Source organism: Momordica charantia (assembly GCF_013281855.1).
Source record: "Momordica charantia cultivar OHB3-1 chromosome 1 unlocalized genomic scaffold, Mcharantia_2.0 BLBB01000001.1, whole genome shotgun sequence".
NCBI classification, from domain to species: domain Eukaryota; kingdom Viridiplantae; phylum Streptophyta; class Magnoliopsida; order Cucurbitales; family Cucurbitaceae; genus Momordica; species Momordica charantia.
Genome location: NW_028275157.1, coordinates 16,955,652 through 16,969,427, shown reverse-complemented (window position 1 = coordinate 16,969,427; position 13,776 = coordinate 16,955,652). Strand labels below are relative to the sequence as shown.

At 37.9% G+C, this 13,776-nt stretch overlaps 2 protein-coding genes across 7 annotated transcripts; both read left to right on the top strand.

Annotated features, from left to right (window-relative positions):
- Positions 1-1,433: 1,433 nt before the first annotated feature.
- On the top strand, positions 1,434-8,248 carry LOC111005766 (Transducin/WD40 repeat-like superfamily protein). Of its 6 annotated transcripts, none has more exons than XM_088125987.1 (9): positions 1,434-1,532; positions 4,232-4,646; positions 5,008-6,017; positions 6,100-6,190; positions 6,278-6,444; positions 6,543-6,594; positions 6,689-6,768; positions 6,856-6,949; positions 7,394-8,248. In XM_088125987.1, exons 3-9 carry the CDS (start codon positions 5,064-5,066, stop codon positions 7,939-7,941), a joined length of 1,986 nt encoding a protein of 661 aa, XP_087982113.1. In that variant the 5' UTR covers positions 1,434-1,532; positions 4,232-4,646; positions 5,008-5,063; the 3' UTR covers positions 7,942-8,248. The 6 variants fall into 6 exon arrangements, with proteins under 6 accessions (XP_087982113.1, XP_087982105.1, XP_022133082.1 ...); XM_088125979.1 differs by lacking the exon at positions 1,434-1,532 and adding an exon at positions 2,553-2,954; XM_022277390.2 differs by lacking the exon at positions 1,434-1,532 and adding an exon at positions 2,558-2,954 and having other exon boundaries at positions 6,278-6,435.
- Positions 8,249-9,707: 1,459 nt separating this feature from the next.
- On the top strand, positions 9,708-13,373 carry LOC111005242 (Amino acid kinase family protein). Its single transcript, XM_022276672.2, has 7 exons — positions 9,708-10,159; positions 11,162-11,312; positions 11,414-11,467; positions 11,815-11,906; positions 12,386-12,612; positions 12,719-12,895; positions 13,033-13,373. The coding sequence occupies exons 1-7, from the start codon at positions 9,933-9,935 to the stop codon at positions 13,140-13,142; spliced, it is 1,038 nt and encodes a 345-aa protein (XP_022132364.1). The 5' UTR covers positions 9,708-9,932; the 3' UTR covers positions 13,143-13,373.
- The last annotated feature ends 403 nt before the right edge of the window (positions 13,374-13,776 follow it).

Genomic DNA, 13,776 nt, shown 5'->3' with positions numbered 1-13,776 from the left:
CGAGTAAAGAAAAGGGGAGCATGAACAAACCGACATCATATCTGAATGAAAGGAATCTTCAGATCAAGCAAGCATGATTAAGAAACACTTATTAGTAGTAACTACCTGTACTAATAATATGCACCTCCCTAGCTAGCTCGAATTAAGACGGTGACACAACCAGAGTGGGGGATATAGGAGAATGCTAAGGCCATTAGATGTTGAATCCATATTCTTAATACTAGTCCAAATCGTGAGCCTGAGATGTTACAAATTGCAGGGAATGTTGGGACTATTAGGTATCGAATTTGAATTCCAAATTCTCGATCCTGGACCTAAGGAATTACAAGAAGAGATATTTTTTTATATGAAAAAAATTATCCTTCAAGATTCTTGATCAACCAATAAGGAAGCATAATTCCCTTTCCTCCAAACTTTATAATTGATCTAAAACGTGATTAGTTATTATTATTTATGATTAAAATTTTACTTAAATAACACAATCTAGCCGTTTTCTCATTTTCAATCTCAATCCTCTTAATTAAGCAATAATTATAAACAAAAATTTCACAACATCTGTTGCAGGTAGGTTCATACCATACCACGTGAACCACTCATTGAGTAATGCATGGCAAGGCTTCAACTCGGCATGTGGAGGATTAAGTGGGACGACGGGCAGAGTTACTAACCATCATCCCAAAATGTAGATCAATTCAATGTCTACTTGGAACTACGTCGATATCCCTCAAACAGAAATATTGCTGACACAAGCCCTAAAGAATGCAGCTAGCACCAGCGAAAATAGGTTAACATAAATATCATCAAGTGACAAGCTGGTTGCACTCCCACAGCTCTCCCGAGGCAGAGTCTCACCTTTTCGAAGGTACGTCAATCTCTATGTTATTCTACTAAACTCGAACTAAGTACTAATTTAAGGTTTGAAACTTACAATGACTTAACACCACACTGATGCAAGGTGATCGTCATCTCAATAGATCTGAAGTCCTCCCGAACTAGTATGTTGACATGTCATCTTACATCAACCCCCCCCCCCCCCCCATCCTAATGCCATTACTAACATAAAGTCATATAGCATTTCTGCTCGAACTACAAAAGCAAAGTTAAACGACAAAGACCAACCAGTAAATAAATTATGAAAATAAAATATTTAAGAATGTAAAAACCAAAACACATAATTATTCATCATAGAGCTAGAGAAGGGCAAAAATAAATAATAACAATAATAATGAGCGTGGGAAGTTTTGGCTTGGAATGAGAGAGGAAATCGAGGGAAGATTGAGCCAAAGATATGCAACAAAATTGGACCCCCTCCCTCCGCTGCCTAATTACCAATAATCTCTCTCTTTTTCCTTTTTTATTTCTTCATAAATAAATATAAAAAAATCCATTTTTTTTTAAATTATTCAACATATAAATACTTCATCTTCCTCACCCAATTCATCCCCATTTCTCCTCTCTCTCTCTCCTCTGTGAATCAATTTGCAGCTGCCGCTCCAACCCAATTCCGCCATTGTTATCAACATCTTCAACCAGTTAGTCTCTCTCTCTCTCTCTCTCTCTCTCCTCTGTAAATTTTTCGTTTTCTCTCTCTAGTTTCTGATGATGATCAGTTGAAGTTAATGAATTAATTCAGTCAATGACTGAAACAAAGCTTTAATTTTTCATTTACATTTCTTGTTTTCCTACTCTTTATCAGTGATTCTCCAGCTGGGTTTCTCTTCAATCCAATTCTCTGTTTTCCTTTTGAATTGCCCTGTTTAATTACGTCCTCCATTATGGGCTGTTTGTTTCCTGAGAAAAGGAAAGGGAAAATAGAAAAAAGCAAAACCAAACACACCACACTTTTCTTTCTCCACTAAATTCACAAACTTTTTATTTTTTGGGGGTCGGTTAGAAAATACATTATTGAAAAATGAACAGTAAAATGGAAAACGAGAGAGAGAGAGAGAGGGGGGGGGGGGGGAAAGAAAATCTGAATTTGTGATTGGGGATGCTGTTGCCAAACATATGATTCTAATAATTGAGACAGAATGATGCTGCATAATTTTAAAGCAACATTTCCATAAAACTCTGTCCTTCAAATTCATAAAATAATCCATAACCAACCAATCAAATTGCGCAATTATGGGATCCTTTGGGATAAGAACCAAGTAATAAAATAAAACTTTTTTTTCCCTTTTTACACAAATATTAAAATATGGGGTTTCGAGAATAATATTTTTTAGCTCACTTCTCTTGTCTTTATTAAATTATTAAGACCAACAAATTTTTACTGAATTTGAGTGTTACTCCTGAGATTTCTATTAATTAATATTTGTACATGGAATTAAAGAGAGAATGGTGGGATTAATGAAATGTTCGTCATTTAGTTGTTAAACCCAAAATAGATTCTTCTATCTTTTTTAAAAGGAATAAAACGAAACACGACGCTGTGATTATTCCTTTTTTTTTTCCTTCTTTTTCCTTAAGATGCTTAAATAGCTTCATGGTCATTAATACGAAGAACAAAATTAGTGGTAGCGTTTCAATTGTCTGTCTTGTACTCTTGCTGGGGCATATTTCACTTTCTTTTTTTTGAAATGGGATCAAAGAAAAATGTTGAATTTATTGCAAATGAGATTGAAAAATGTCGTGGGAAATTGGGGATTTGATTCTCTCTCTCTCTTGTGTGGCTTGAGAGGACGGGGGAGCGGTGGGTACGGATCATCGTGAGTGCTGCTAAATTTTGGAAGCTTCGGAAAAAATGTTTTAAGTGCCAAAGTGGAGAGAGGGGAGAAGAAAAGAGCCATTTCTTCTTCTTATCTCGCTCTCAATAGTTTGAATATTTTATTCTTTCTCTCTGTCTAGAGAAATGGACGCTGTACACTCAACTTTGGTTCTTCTTCCATATCTTCTGTGTATGAATCCAGAGCCATGTGAAATTCACACAGCGGGATGAGGGGGCAGAGGATATGGTAGATGCTTTTTTTTACTCGCTCTCTCTCTATTGTTCTTGCTCTGTTTCATTTGGATCTGTCTCCCGTGAGTTTCTTCTAACAAATCTGATTCATATTCTCAAAACCTGATCGAAAAGAGACCGACCCTTTTGGTTGGACTTGCGAAATTTTTACAAAGGAATAGCTAATTTTATTATTGTCTTTGGGATTTCTGTGTTTGGTTGAAGAAGGGAAAATGGATCGGTTTCTGAGAAAATCTGATACTACTTCGAGCTCGGTAACATGGGAATGGGAAATCGAAGACACCCTTTTCGATTAAGCTTTATACTAAAAGGATGCAAGTAGTACATGAACCAATAAGAGAAAACCCAAGAATCCAATGTTCTTATAATCCTGCCAACAAAACAAGTGCCTCAGAAACCAAGCCAGAAATTAGAAAACAAGGAGTCTATAAAGCTTACCTAGATGTGTAATTGAACAAAAACATTTCAGCCGTAGCTGGTGCACGAACCCCGATGAATTTATATCGGAGCTGATAAAAGAAATGGCAGCTGAGAGAGACAGATAGAAAGGGGGAATTGATTGAGGCGTTGTGGAGTTAAAAGGGGAAAGGGCCAAGTCCCGAGTGTTTGTCTTGCTTTAGGTAAATTAGGTCGCAGCTTTCCAATTAATGGTTTCTTCTTCTTCATTAGGAGTATGATTAAGCTTGTGTTTGTCTTTCCTCCTCGCTATCCCTATAATAGTTTTTAGGCATTAATAGATTTGGTTTGTGGCTGTAGCAGTGGAGCTTTCTCAGACGGCCCTGTCTGCTTCTTTTGCACCATTTCCTTTATATTGCTGTAATCTCTCCATTAAATGCTTCTTTTTTGAAACACTCAAAAAGGCTATTATAGATGCTGATCTGAACCAAACTGTTATTTTTTTTTTTTTTTTGCTTTTGATGATATTTAATCGCAGTGATCTCTCTTCTTCTCATCTGGGTTTTGGGGATTTGGCTTTATTTGAGTGTTTCTTGTAATTTTTCCCATCTGGGTTTGGCTGAAATGTAGACGTGGCTTTTGAAAACTTCCCCCCGAGTTAGGTTTTTCATTGAATTAGCTCCACCAAATCTGCATCGTTTCTGAGAGAATTCACAACCCATCTTCTCAAATCCTTCACTTGGGCTGTCGTGTACTTCCTCCTACCTATATATACAGTTCAAATGGCTCTCTCTTACTTGATGTAATTTAATTTATTGAATGCATCTGTGATCCCTATTGTTATTGGTTTCTTACATAGATTGGTGCGCTTTGCAGATAAGTAGGCGAGCACAGAGTGGGTGCAGAAGCACAACAACAGCCACCCCACAGGCTCCTGTTTCTCGGACCGCGCCGCTCTTGTTTGTCGCTCGTGCGCTTACAATTTTTAAACACAGATCTCGAGGCCCCTTTTTCCGCTGGGCTAAAACTGACATCTGTAACCACCAATTCTTGCCTTCCCCCGCCATTTTCTCTTATTTATGAGGAGGCTGAGGCTGATCTTCCTCCATTGGGCTTGAGTTGAGCTCGATGCAAAGTACTTGGATAAGTTTATTTTGAGGGTTTGTTTTATATTTGCAATCAAAGGGCGTGGAGCATTGACTCTTGAGAAGTTGCATTGCATTAGAGCCATAATCTTAGCCGGGTCGGTGACACTGTTGAACTTTCGCTGTTGCTTTGCGGTGATCTCGAGGTATAGCCTTCGAACCTTGCCTGCCTTGGGCTGTGTTTCCTTTATTTGATTATTCCTTTTCTTTTGGGGGTCCCATTTTTTCTTTCTTTAATCCAAAGTCGTGTGGATTAATTGCATTAAAATTTGTAAGGAACATGCAAAAACCAGTTACCAGTGTCGTTGGTACATTCCTGAGGTTGGTCGTTGAGCTGGTCATTTGTACATAAGTATTATATCTGTATATTAAATTTCTGCCGACTCATTTGCCTGTGGACCATGTTCACTGTTTAGTATATTATTACTCAGTGAAACTCGGGCCGTGATAATTGGATTACGTGCATATTAAAGAAGTTGCTGAGTTCTTTCCTTTGCTCTCTTGTAGAATTGATAAAGAGTTAGTTTGGCCTTTGATGTGGAATATTGGTTCTAAAACAAGACATGCTGAGTTCTGATGGAGACACAGACGTTTTCTTCGACTCAGAAGATCATTTGCCATCAGAGGAGTCCTTGGTAGCGGAAGAAGAAGTGGATTTCAGCAAGTTGGGATATGAAATATGGATGAGTGAGCCTCAGAGCATTAAGAAGAGAAGAGAACGGTTTCTCCAAGAAGTTGGTTTGGTTGAATTTGCATCTCCAAGGACTTGTGCACAGGATTTTGAGATTGAATCTAGTGGTTCATCAGGGAGGATGGAATTCGAGAGACTTACAGAGTGCAGTGGAGCTGTATCTAGCTCTGACTATACACCTAGCTGCAATGTGGAGGACAACGATTTGGAAGTATGCCAAAACGAGACACCGAATGCGGAATTCGGTGAGGAGGAGGCAAGTGAAACTCCGTTTTCTGCTTCTGACTCCAGCTTTCAACAGTGCAAAGATGAAGCTCACGTTGAAAGTTGCCAGAATGTTGATGTGGGTAGAAAGAAAATGAAGACTTGGTGGAAATTTTTTATGAACAAGACTGCAAGACGAAGAACAAGTACGGGGTTTTCTGAGAAATCGAAATCGAATCTGGAAAGATCCAAAAGTTGCAGAATGAAGGTGTACCAAAACAAAAAGAGGTGCTCAGAATTTAGTGCACTATACATGAGACAGCAATTTTGTGCACACAAGGGCTTTATTTGGACAATGAAGTTTAGTCCAGATGGGAAGTATTTGGCGAGCGGAGGAGAAGATGGAGTCGTACGTGTTTGGCGTGTAACATATGCAAACGGCTCTAGAGTGTTTTTAGCCAATGACAAACCAAGAGAAGGGAAGTCTAGTTTAAGCGGTAAACCGTTGAGATTTACCACAGTTGTCATTCCTGAAAAGGTTTTTCAGATTGATGAGTCGCCAATGCAAGAATTCCATGGACATTCAAGTGATGTCTTGGACATAGCTTGGTCCAATTCAAACGTAAGTCATCTGCGACAACTGTTTGTTTTTTTAAAACTGTCAAGTGTCAAAGAATGAAGCTAACTTGAACCTCTTGGTGCAGTGTCTTCTTTCGTCCTCGAAGGATAAAACCGTTCGCTTGTGGCAAGTCGGTTCTAATCAATGTCTTGATGTTTTCCACCATAAAAACTATGGTAAGTTTTAAATTTCTGCATCCACATCATTTCTTACTGGCTTAATTCTCTTTTCTAAATTGTTATCACTTTCTATGTTGGGACCAGTGACTTGTATCCAATTCAATCCAGTGGATGAAAACTACTTCATCAGTGGCTCAATTGATGGCAAAATCCGGATTTGGGGGGTGTCTCAGCAGCGCGTTGTCGATTGGGCCGATGCCCGAGATGTAATTACTGCTTTATCGTATCGACCAGATGGGAAGGTGCGAATTGTGAGCTCTCACAAATGAATGTATATGCTTGGACTACTAATATGGTTCCTAACATATATGCGGTGCACTGATCATACTTTGTTCTTCTATGTGAGCAGGGATTTGTTGTTGGTTCTATTACCGGCACCTGTCGATTCTACGAAGTATCAGGTACAAACCGCGGATTGCATACCTTTTATTTGACATTTTATACAGATATTGCTCTTCAACCCTTTTACTGATTTAGATTTTTATGGCGATTTAGGTGATTATCTTCATCTGGATGCTCAGATCAATGTCCAAGGTAGCAAAAAAGCCTCAGGCAAAAGGATTACTGGCATTCAGGTTCTACTCAGAACTTTGATTAGTTCCTCTGCTAAAAACTATCTTCTTTTGTACCATTGCCTCAACTTGAATGCCAACTCTCTGCAGTTTTGCCGGGAAAACTCTCAAAGAGTGATGATAACTTCAGAAGACTCTAAAGTGCGGATATTTGAAGGAACTGACATCGTCAACAAATACAAAGGTACGAATCCAGCCCGAGCACTCTCTTATGGCTCATCTCTAGTTGAATGGTCAATTACCCAAATAGATGTCTCTACTGTTTCCTAATGAGTATTGAAATCTCTGTCAATCAGCTCTCCTAGTTGAAGCATGAAGACAGAGAAAGGGGGGGAGGGGGGGTGCATTGACTTTCTCTCTCCTTGTGTATGCTCATTTGAATTATTCATGAACAGTGATTGATGCCTTGAAAACTCATCTTAAAATCTAAAACTGTGTCCATTGCATCTGTTCTTGAATTAGAAAGATCTATTGATGGGAAGCTGTGTTTCTGTCTCTTCATAGCTGTGTATTGGACTATCATATTTGTTAGCTTTGAAATGAAGGCCAGGAATTCTCAGCTAACTTGTGGTTCTTGTTAAGTGAATCTTTATGGTTTAGATGCTTACCTTCTGGTTTTGAAATGTAGGTCTACCGAAGTCGGGTAGTCAGATGTCTGCTTCCTTCACGAAAAGTGGGAAACATATAATATCCGTCGGAGAGGACTCTCGTGTTTATATGTGGAACTACGATAGCCTTCGCATCTCGTCGACAAAAGAAACGAAATCTCAGCAGTCCTGTGAGCATTTCTGTTCTGATGGTGTATCTGTTGCTATACCATGGCCTGGCATTGGAACAGAACCGAAGTGTTTCGGTGACAACCACCCGCAGTTTTCACAAAGACAGGACTACCAAGGGGCTGCTTCGGAGCGTTTTTCCCTTGGTAATTGGTTCTCTGCCGATGGTTTATGCCGGGGATCTGCAACATGGCCAGAGGAGAGACTACCTCTCTGGGACTTGCCAGTTGCAGATGATGAAAATTGCAACCTGCAACACCAAGATCATCATCCGAACGGTCAGAGCGACGCACACAGCCACAAATCTCCACCCGAAACATGGGGCCTCGTGATCGTCGCGGCTGGATTAGATGGAAATATAAAAACATTCCACAACTATGGATTGCCCATCAGGCTTTAGGAATTGAATTGAAGCTCTGCTTTGAATCAGCTCACTTCCCTGAGCTTCCAAAAGCAGAAGAAAAGAATTCAGAAAATGAGAAAACATGAAATCATTTCATGTGGTTGATTCTTTCTCGAGTTGTATCTTCCTACCAGTAGTACTATAGAGGTGAAGCCTTTCATTTATTTATTGATTCTAAATTGTATGTTTTAGAGGTTTTGGAAACTTGTAAATCCCAAGAGGCAGGCCACCATTTCTTTTTGTTTGAGTTTTGTGAATATTACTGCCAATGTAAATGGAATACACCTAGCAGATTTTTTGGTCATTTGGTTGCTTTTCTTACCTCATAGCCATGGTCAAGTGTGTTATTTTATTGCTTTTCAACTCCAACCTGCATGTTAATAACCACTTGATAAGTTCCAAATTTGTACTCTTGAGCACTTTAAAGCCTGTTTGTATCTTTGTTGGCAACTTTTACAACTTTCCAAGGATCCTAAGCAATTTACTACCTGTCAATATTTGAATATTGTTTATGTTACCTCCTCTTTGTCAAAAGCTCGAATAAAAAACTTTCATGGGCAAATGGGGCATGAGTGGAGACGGAGATAGAGAATATAATTCCATCGTAACTCATTCTCATTCATACCTAGTTTATTATATATAGAAAATTTAGAACAATATTGTTAATTTTAATATTGAGAAAAGTATTAAGAAATTGTTTAAAAGGGTACACCTTTAATTTCTTTTTAAAAAGTTATTTAATTGATAAATTATTTCTAATAATAATAATAATAAGCACAAGCACGGAAGTTTCATGGGATGAGGATTGAAATAAGGGGTAGGGACAGGAGCTCTTTTCTCGTTCCCACCCCGCTTCATGAGCACTCCTGGATAGAAAAATTGAAGCACCATTTGGAAGTACTATACAAAATGCTCAAGATATTCATGTAGAGTGTCATTTGTTGGAGTCAATCTCGGGCATTCATAGTTTTACCACTAAGTTGTCACGGAAAGAATTTGATCATTTTTGGGTAGGGGTCTTTCCATGTTCAAACAAATGAGGGGCAGCATCCAATCATTTGTTGCCATGGAGAGGTGGCAAAGCAGCTCAGCATTCATCAATTTTCTCATCTTTTAAAATCATTTCAAATTGGAGATTCCACACCCAAATTTGCCTCTCAAAAATCACCAACAGCATTTTCTCTTTTTCTTTTTTTAAAGGAAACCTAAATTTTTAATCTATACTTTGAAAATGAGTCTTGTATCTAATATCTTCGACCTATTAAATACAAAATTGAGAGATTTAAAATATACTAGATACAATTAAATTTTAAAATATGTCTTAATTTTAAAAGTTTTAGAATTAACGATTTCGAGAACCATTAGATATTTTTTAAATTTTAGAGATTTATTGAACCCCTAAAATATTTAGAAACAAAACTAGTTGTTTTATAAATTCTTTTTAGTATAATTAATGGGACATGAATATTCAAACTTATGACCCATTAATAAAAGTAAAAGTGTTTTATTCGTGTTGCATATTAAAATAAATGGAATGAGTTCCAAATACGTACTAGGTGGGATGAAAATGATTTTTTAACTAAAAATTTATTTTACAATTCCCAATTAGCACCTCAAAACCATTGATGAATTAATCCTCCCAAAAAATTTAAAAAATAATTAACAGCGAAACGTGGACTCGTAGGGAGCGCAATTCTCCAAGTAATTTGAACACAATACAAAGCCCAAGATATTTTAATTTTATGGGAAAATGGCAGTCCCCTTTGGCTTTCATACAAGAAAAATGATGTTATCCAATTCAGAACAAACAACAGCGGCTTCGGCTACGTCCCTCTCACTCCCAGTTTCCATCAATGAGAAGCTGAAGCAGGCTCTAGAACCCTAAACCCACTCTTGAATCGGCACCTCAGAGACAGGGGAAGACCAAAAAGAAGCCCTTGTGGTGGGTGTGTGGTGGTGGCATTCATTCTTGGTTGTTCGTTTCTTTAATGGCAATCCCCACGTCCCTCATTCCCTGTTTATCTTTCGAACCAATCTCCAGTTCTGCTTCTTATTCTTCCTCCTCGTTTCCATCGCAATCTCTCGGTCCCTTCAAGCCCCATTGCCGTGCTCTAAAGATGGATAACCATAACCCCACCTCAAAATCAAATGCCCCGCTCCTTGTTTGCTGTTCGGCTCGCGAAATTGGCTCCAACTCTGACCCTGTCAACGGGAGGTATGGACATGGCCGCCCCTGGTTTTTTTTATCTCATATTTTGTTGGTGATAGCTTCTAATCTGCGCACCCGTAGATGTGTGTTGAATTTTTGAATTTAGAAATTATAGTTTGATTATGGAAAATGATTCGTTCTCTAATGGTGATTTGTGTTGGGTTTTGATGACCATTTGAGGTGGGGTTGTTTTTGCTTTGATAGTTTTCTGACGGACCGTCGTGAAGTGGAATAATTAGCGGAGATTTTTCTGTAGTAGGACGAATGTGTGAAGGATGAGATGTTTCAGATTATTTTGGAGATTTAATTTCTATTATTGTTTTCTGTGACTGTTGGAATTACCGGGGGTTGTGCAAGACGATTAATTCAAGGATGGAAAGAGACTATTTTTGTACTTCCCAACTACTTTGGTTTGATGGGATATTCGCATTTCATCTTTTATCTTTAAGAAATAAAAGAAGATAATATTGTGTTGAATGAGATTTACTATCACCGGGATTGTTGTGTACCTGTACAAGAATCTTAATTTTTTCAAATGTGGACTTCAAATTGCAAACAACACTCCAAACATAAGAAAGTAGAAACTCGTTTCCTCTATGAATATATGTACATGATTGGTTGTCATAAGAATGATAAGGGTCTCGTCAGTGGTTTGAAATTGACAAAATGCCGTTTAGTTAAAATGAGTCAACTTTCCACAGAATTTCAATTAGTTTACCTTGCCTTTTTGGGTATACCCTGTCTTCAAGTTGGTCTGGATTGTTCTTGAGCTACTGTTGGATTGTTCTTCTAATTGATTTTCAACAAGGCTTTTCATTTGAATTTCTTGAGAAAGGTGATTCATCATGATTGGAAAACTATGTGTACTTAGTGATGACATATGCTTCTCATTGTTTCTTTGTTGGCTGTGGCTTTCTTTGAATTGGATATATGCTTCTCATGCTCTTATTTAAAGATAATCTGGTGTTTTCCATTTTCATTTTTTTTAATTACAATCTTTTGCTCCAGCATGAAGCATCAGATATCATCTATTGCTCCTAGTGGGATGACATTAAATGAAGCTTCCATGTCCATGCCATCATGTAAATGGCGAAGGGTATTGCTTAAAGTAAGTGGTGAAGCACTTGCTGGTGATCGATTACAGAATATTGATCCAAAGGTTGGTGTATGAAGGAAGATAATGTTTTACATGGATAATGTGTGCTTCCTTTTATGATTCTTGACACCCTGCATCTCTTTGGAGCTACTTTTCGACTGCAGGTTACTATGACAATTGCGAGGGAGGTTGCATCTGTAACTCGACTGGGCATTGAGGTAGCCTGACCTTTATATGTGTACAAGATCCTTTTTTCTATATGATTTCATGCGTATGTTCAATTGAATCTCAATGCTGTAATAGCAATATTCTGTTTACTGTTGAGAAATACAAATCCATTGATAGAATTTGAAAGGAATAGATAAGAACGACGTGTTCTGGACCAACTTTGACTAAAAAGAACTGAGCAAACAGCTTTGAAAATTCCAATTCCTCACTCAGTTCCTTACGTTTGTAGATTGGGTCAACTTATATGTTCTCTTGTTTTAGAGTCATGGAGTTCTGAACCCATTTTCTTTTTCCTTGTTCTGAATGTACAATCATTATGGATGATGTTTTGTTTCAGGTTGCAATAGTCGTTGGTGGGGGGAACATTTTCCGCGGATCCTCATGGGCAGGATGTAGTGGTTTGGACCGTTCATCTGCTGATTACATCGGGTAATTTCTTTTGTACTACATGTAGGTAGCACCTTTGATCCCATAAAGAATATTACTGATTTGTAATGCAGTTGAATTTTGTGTTACGTGGGCTTCTGTAAGTCATTTGCTACCACATTTTGATATTGCACATACCTGCATACTTTTTTCAATGTGAAAATTCACATAAAATGAAGATGGAATAGGGATATATTATCAGTTATGTTGAACACATTAAAGCATATTATTACTTGTTACTGTTACTCAAACGGAAACGAAAAAGAAACACATTCCATGCATGTTTTCCTCTCCCCAAAATGCTCGACTTCTCGATGGTACAGGAGGTGAAGTAGGTGAAGCAGTCTTCGAGCAACATTCCTAGAAACAATCACCACTAGTAGATATTGACTTGTAATCTCTAGTATTAAGATTTTTTCAAGTATCTCATGTTGGTGGACCTTTTACCTTACTGGTTTTGAAATTTTAGTTGTATATTTCAGGATGTTGGCAACAGTCATGAATGCTATATTTCTTCAAGCAACGATGGAGAGTATAGGCATTCCAACACGAGTGCAGACTGCATTTCGCATGTCAGAGGTTGCAGAGCCATATATTCGACGCAGGGCTGTCAGGCATTTGGAAAAAGGACGGGTTGTGATCTTTGCAGCTGGTACGGGCAATCCGTTTTTCACTACAGACACCGCAGCAGCCCTCCGTTGTGCAGAAAGTGAGATGAAACATTTAACTTCTTACTTTAAACTAATTGCTGAAACTTGTTTGGTGGTTGGCAACAACTTATCTTTATAGCTCTGACTTTCAAATCGTCTATCCAGTTAATGCTGAAGTTCTGCTGAAAGCGACGAACGTTGATGGGGTTTATGATGATGATCCAAGGCAAAACCCGAATGCTTGTCTGCTCGAGACTCTTACATACCAGGAGGTGACGTCGAAGGACCTTTCAGTGATGGACATGACTGCCATTACTCTATGCCAGGAGAATAACATTCCGGGTATGTACTGTATATCTCTCTTCAATATTCATACATCACTGTTCTTCTAAACAGCTGAATAACAACAGAAGGCAACATGGGCTGTCAACATTTGCTTAGAACAAACTGAACTAATGATCATCAGCTTCCTCTTGCAGTTGTTGTCTTCAATCTAACGAAACCCGATAACATCTCGAAAGCGATAAAGGGCGAGAGGGTTGGGACATTGATTGGAGGAACATGGAACTCAATGGTAACAAGTTCATGAAGTGTGTGGACCATCCATGCTGCAAGAGCTCATTTTTAGGGATTTGGCAGGAGCTTTAGGACTATTTTTATACGTTTTTCACATTGGTAGCTGTCTCGAACACTCACTCAAATTTTGAATTTTATTTCATGATATTATAAGATTTATTTTTGTAAATAACCCTGTGAAAACAGACCCCTGTTGAAATTTTCATTGAATATTGATGAGTGGTCTTCAATCTTTTTAACTGCACATTCATTAATCTGTCAAAGTTATTTAGCCTGAAGTCTAAAGTTTATATCTCAATGACTTTGTTGAACAACGTTGACATTTTTCTTGTCATGATCTTATGAGAAGATTTATTTTGGTTCAAAAAATTTTAATCAAAATCTCTACTCATTGATGATGTTAAGATCGAATAACCAAATGGTCCGCAATATTCTAAAAACATTTAATTTTTGAACTTGTCCTTAACCGTTGTAGGTTTCAAACTAGTGAAAATGAAAATTAAAAATATATTTTTTGTTTTGTTTCTTTTGCTTGAAAATAAAAAAGTATAACTCAAACATAACTTTACACAAGATATGATGTTTAGTTAAAAGTCATGAGCGAAATTTGAGTTATTTGACGTGAGAGATCAGGTAAGCTACAAGCG

Excerpts from the sequence above, each read along its gene's own strand:
- LOC111005766 (XM_088125987.1), top strand. The coding sequence starts at position 5,064 with ATGCTGAGTTCTGATGGAGACACAGACGTTTTCTTCGACTCAGAAGAT. Across the intron at positions 6,191-6,277 it reads TTTCCACCATAAAAACTATG|TGACTTGTATCCAATTCAAT; the intron begins GTAAGTTTTAAA and ends TGTTGGGACCAG. Across the intron at positions 6,950-7,393 it reads CATCGTCAACAAATACAAAG|GTCTACCGAAGTCGGGTAGT; the intron begins GTACGAATCCAG and ends TTTGAAATGTAG.
- LOC111005242 (XM_022276672.2), top strand. The coding sequence starts at position 9,933 with ATGGCAATCCCCACGTCCCTCATTCCCTGTTTATCTTTCGAACCAATC. Across the intron at positions 11,468-11,814 it reads TAACTCGACTGGGCATTGAG|GTTGCAATAGTCGTTGGTGG; the intron begins GTAGCCTGACCT and ends GTTTTGTTTCAG. Across the intron at positions 12,896-13,032 it reads CCAGGAGAATAACATTCCGG|TTGTTGTCTTCAATCTAACG; the intron begins GTATGTACTGTA and ends TTCCTCTTGCAG.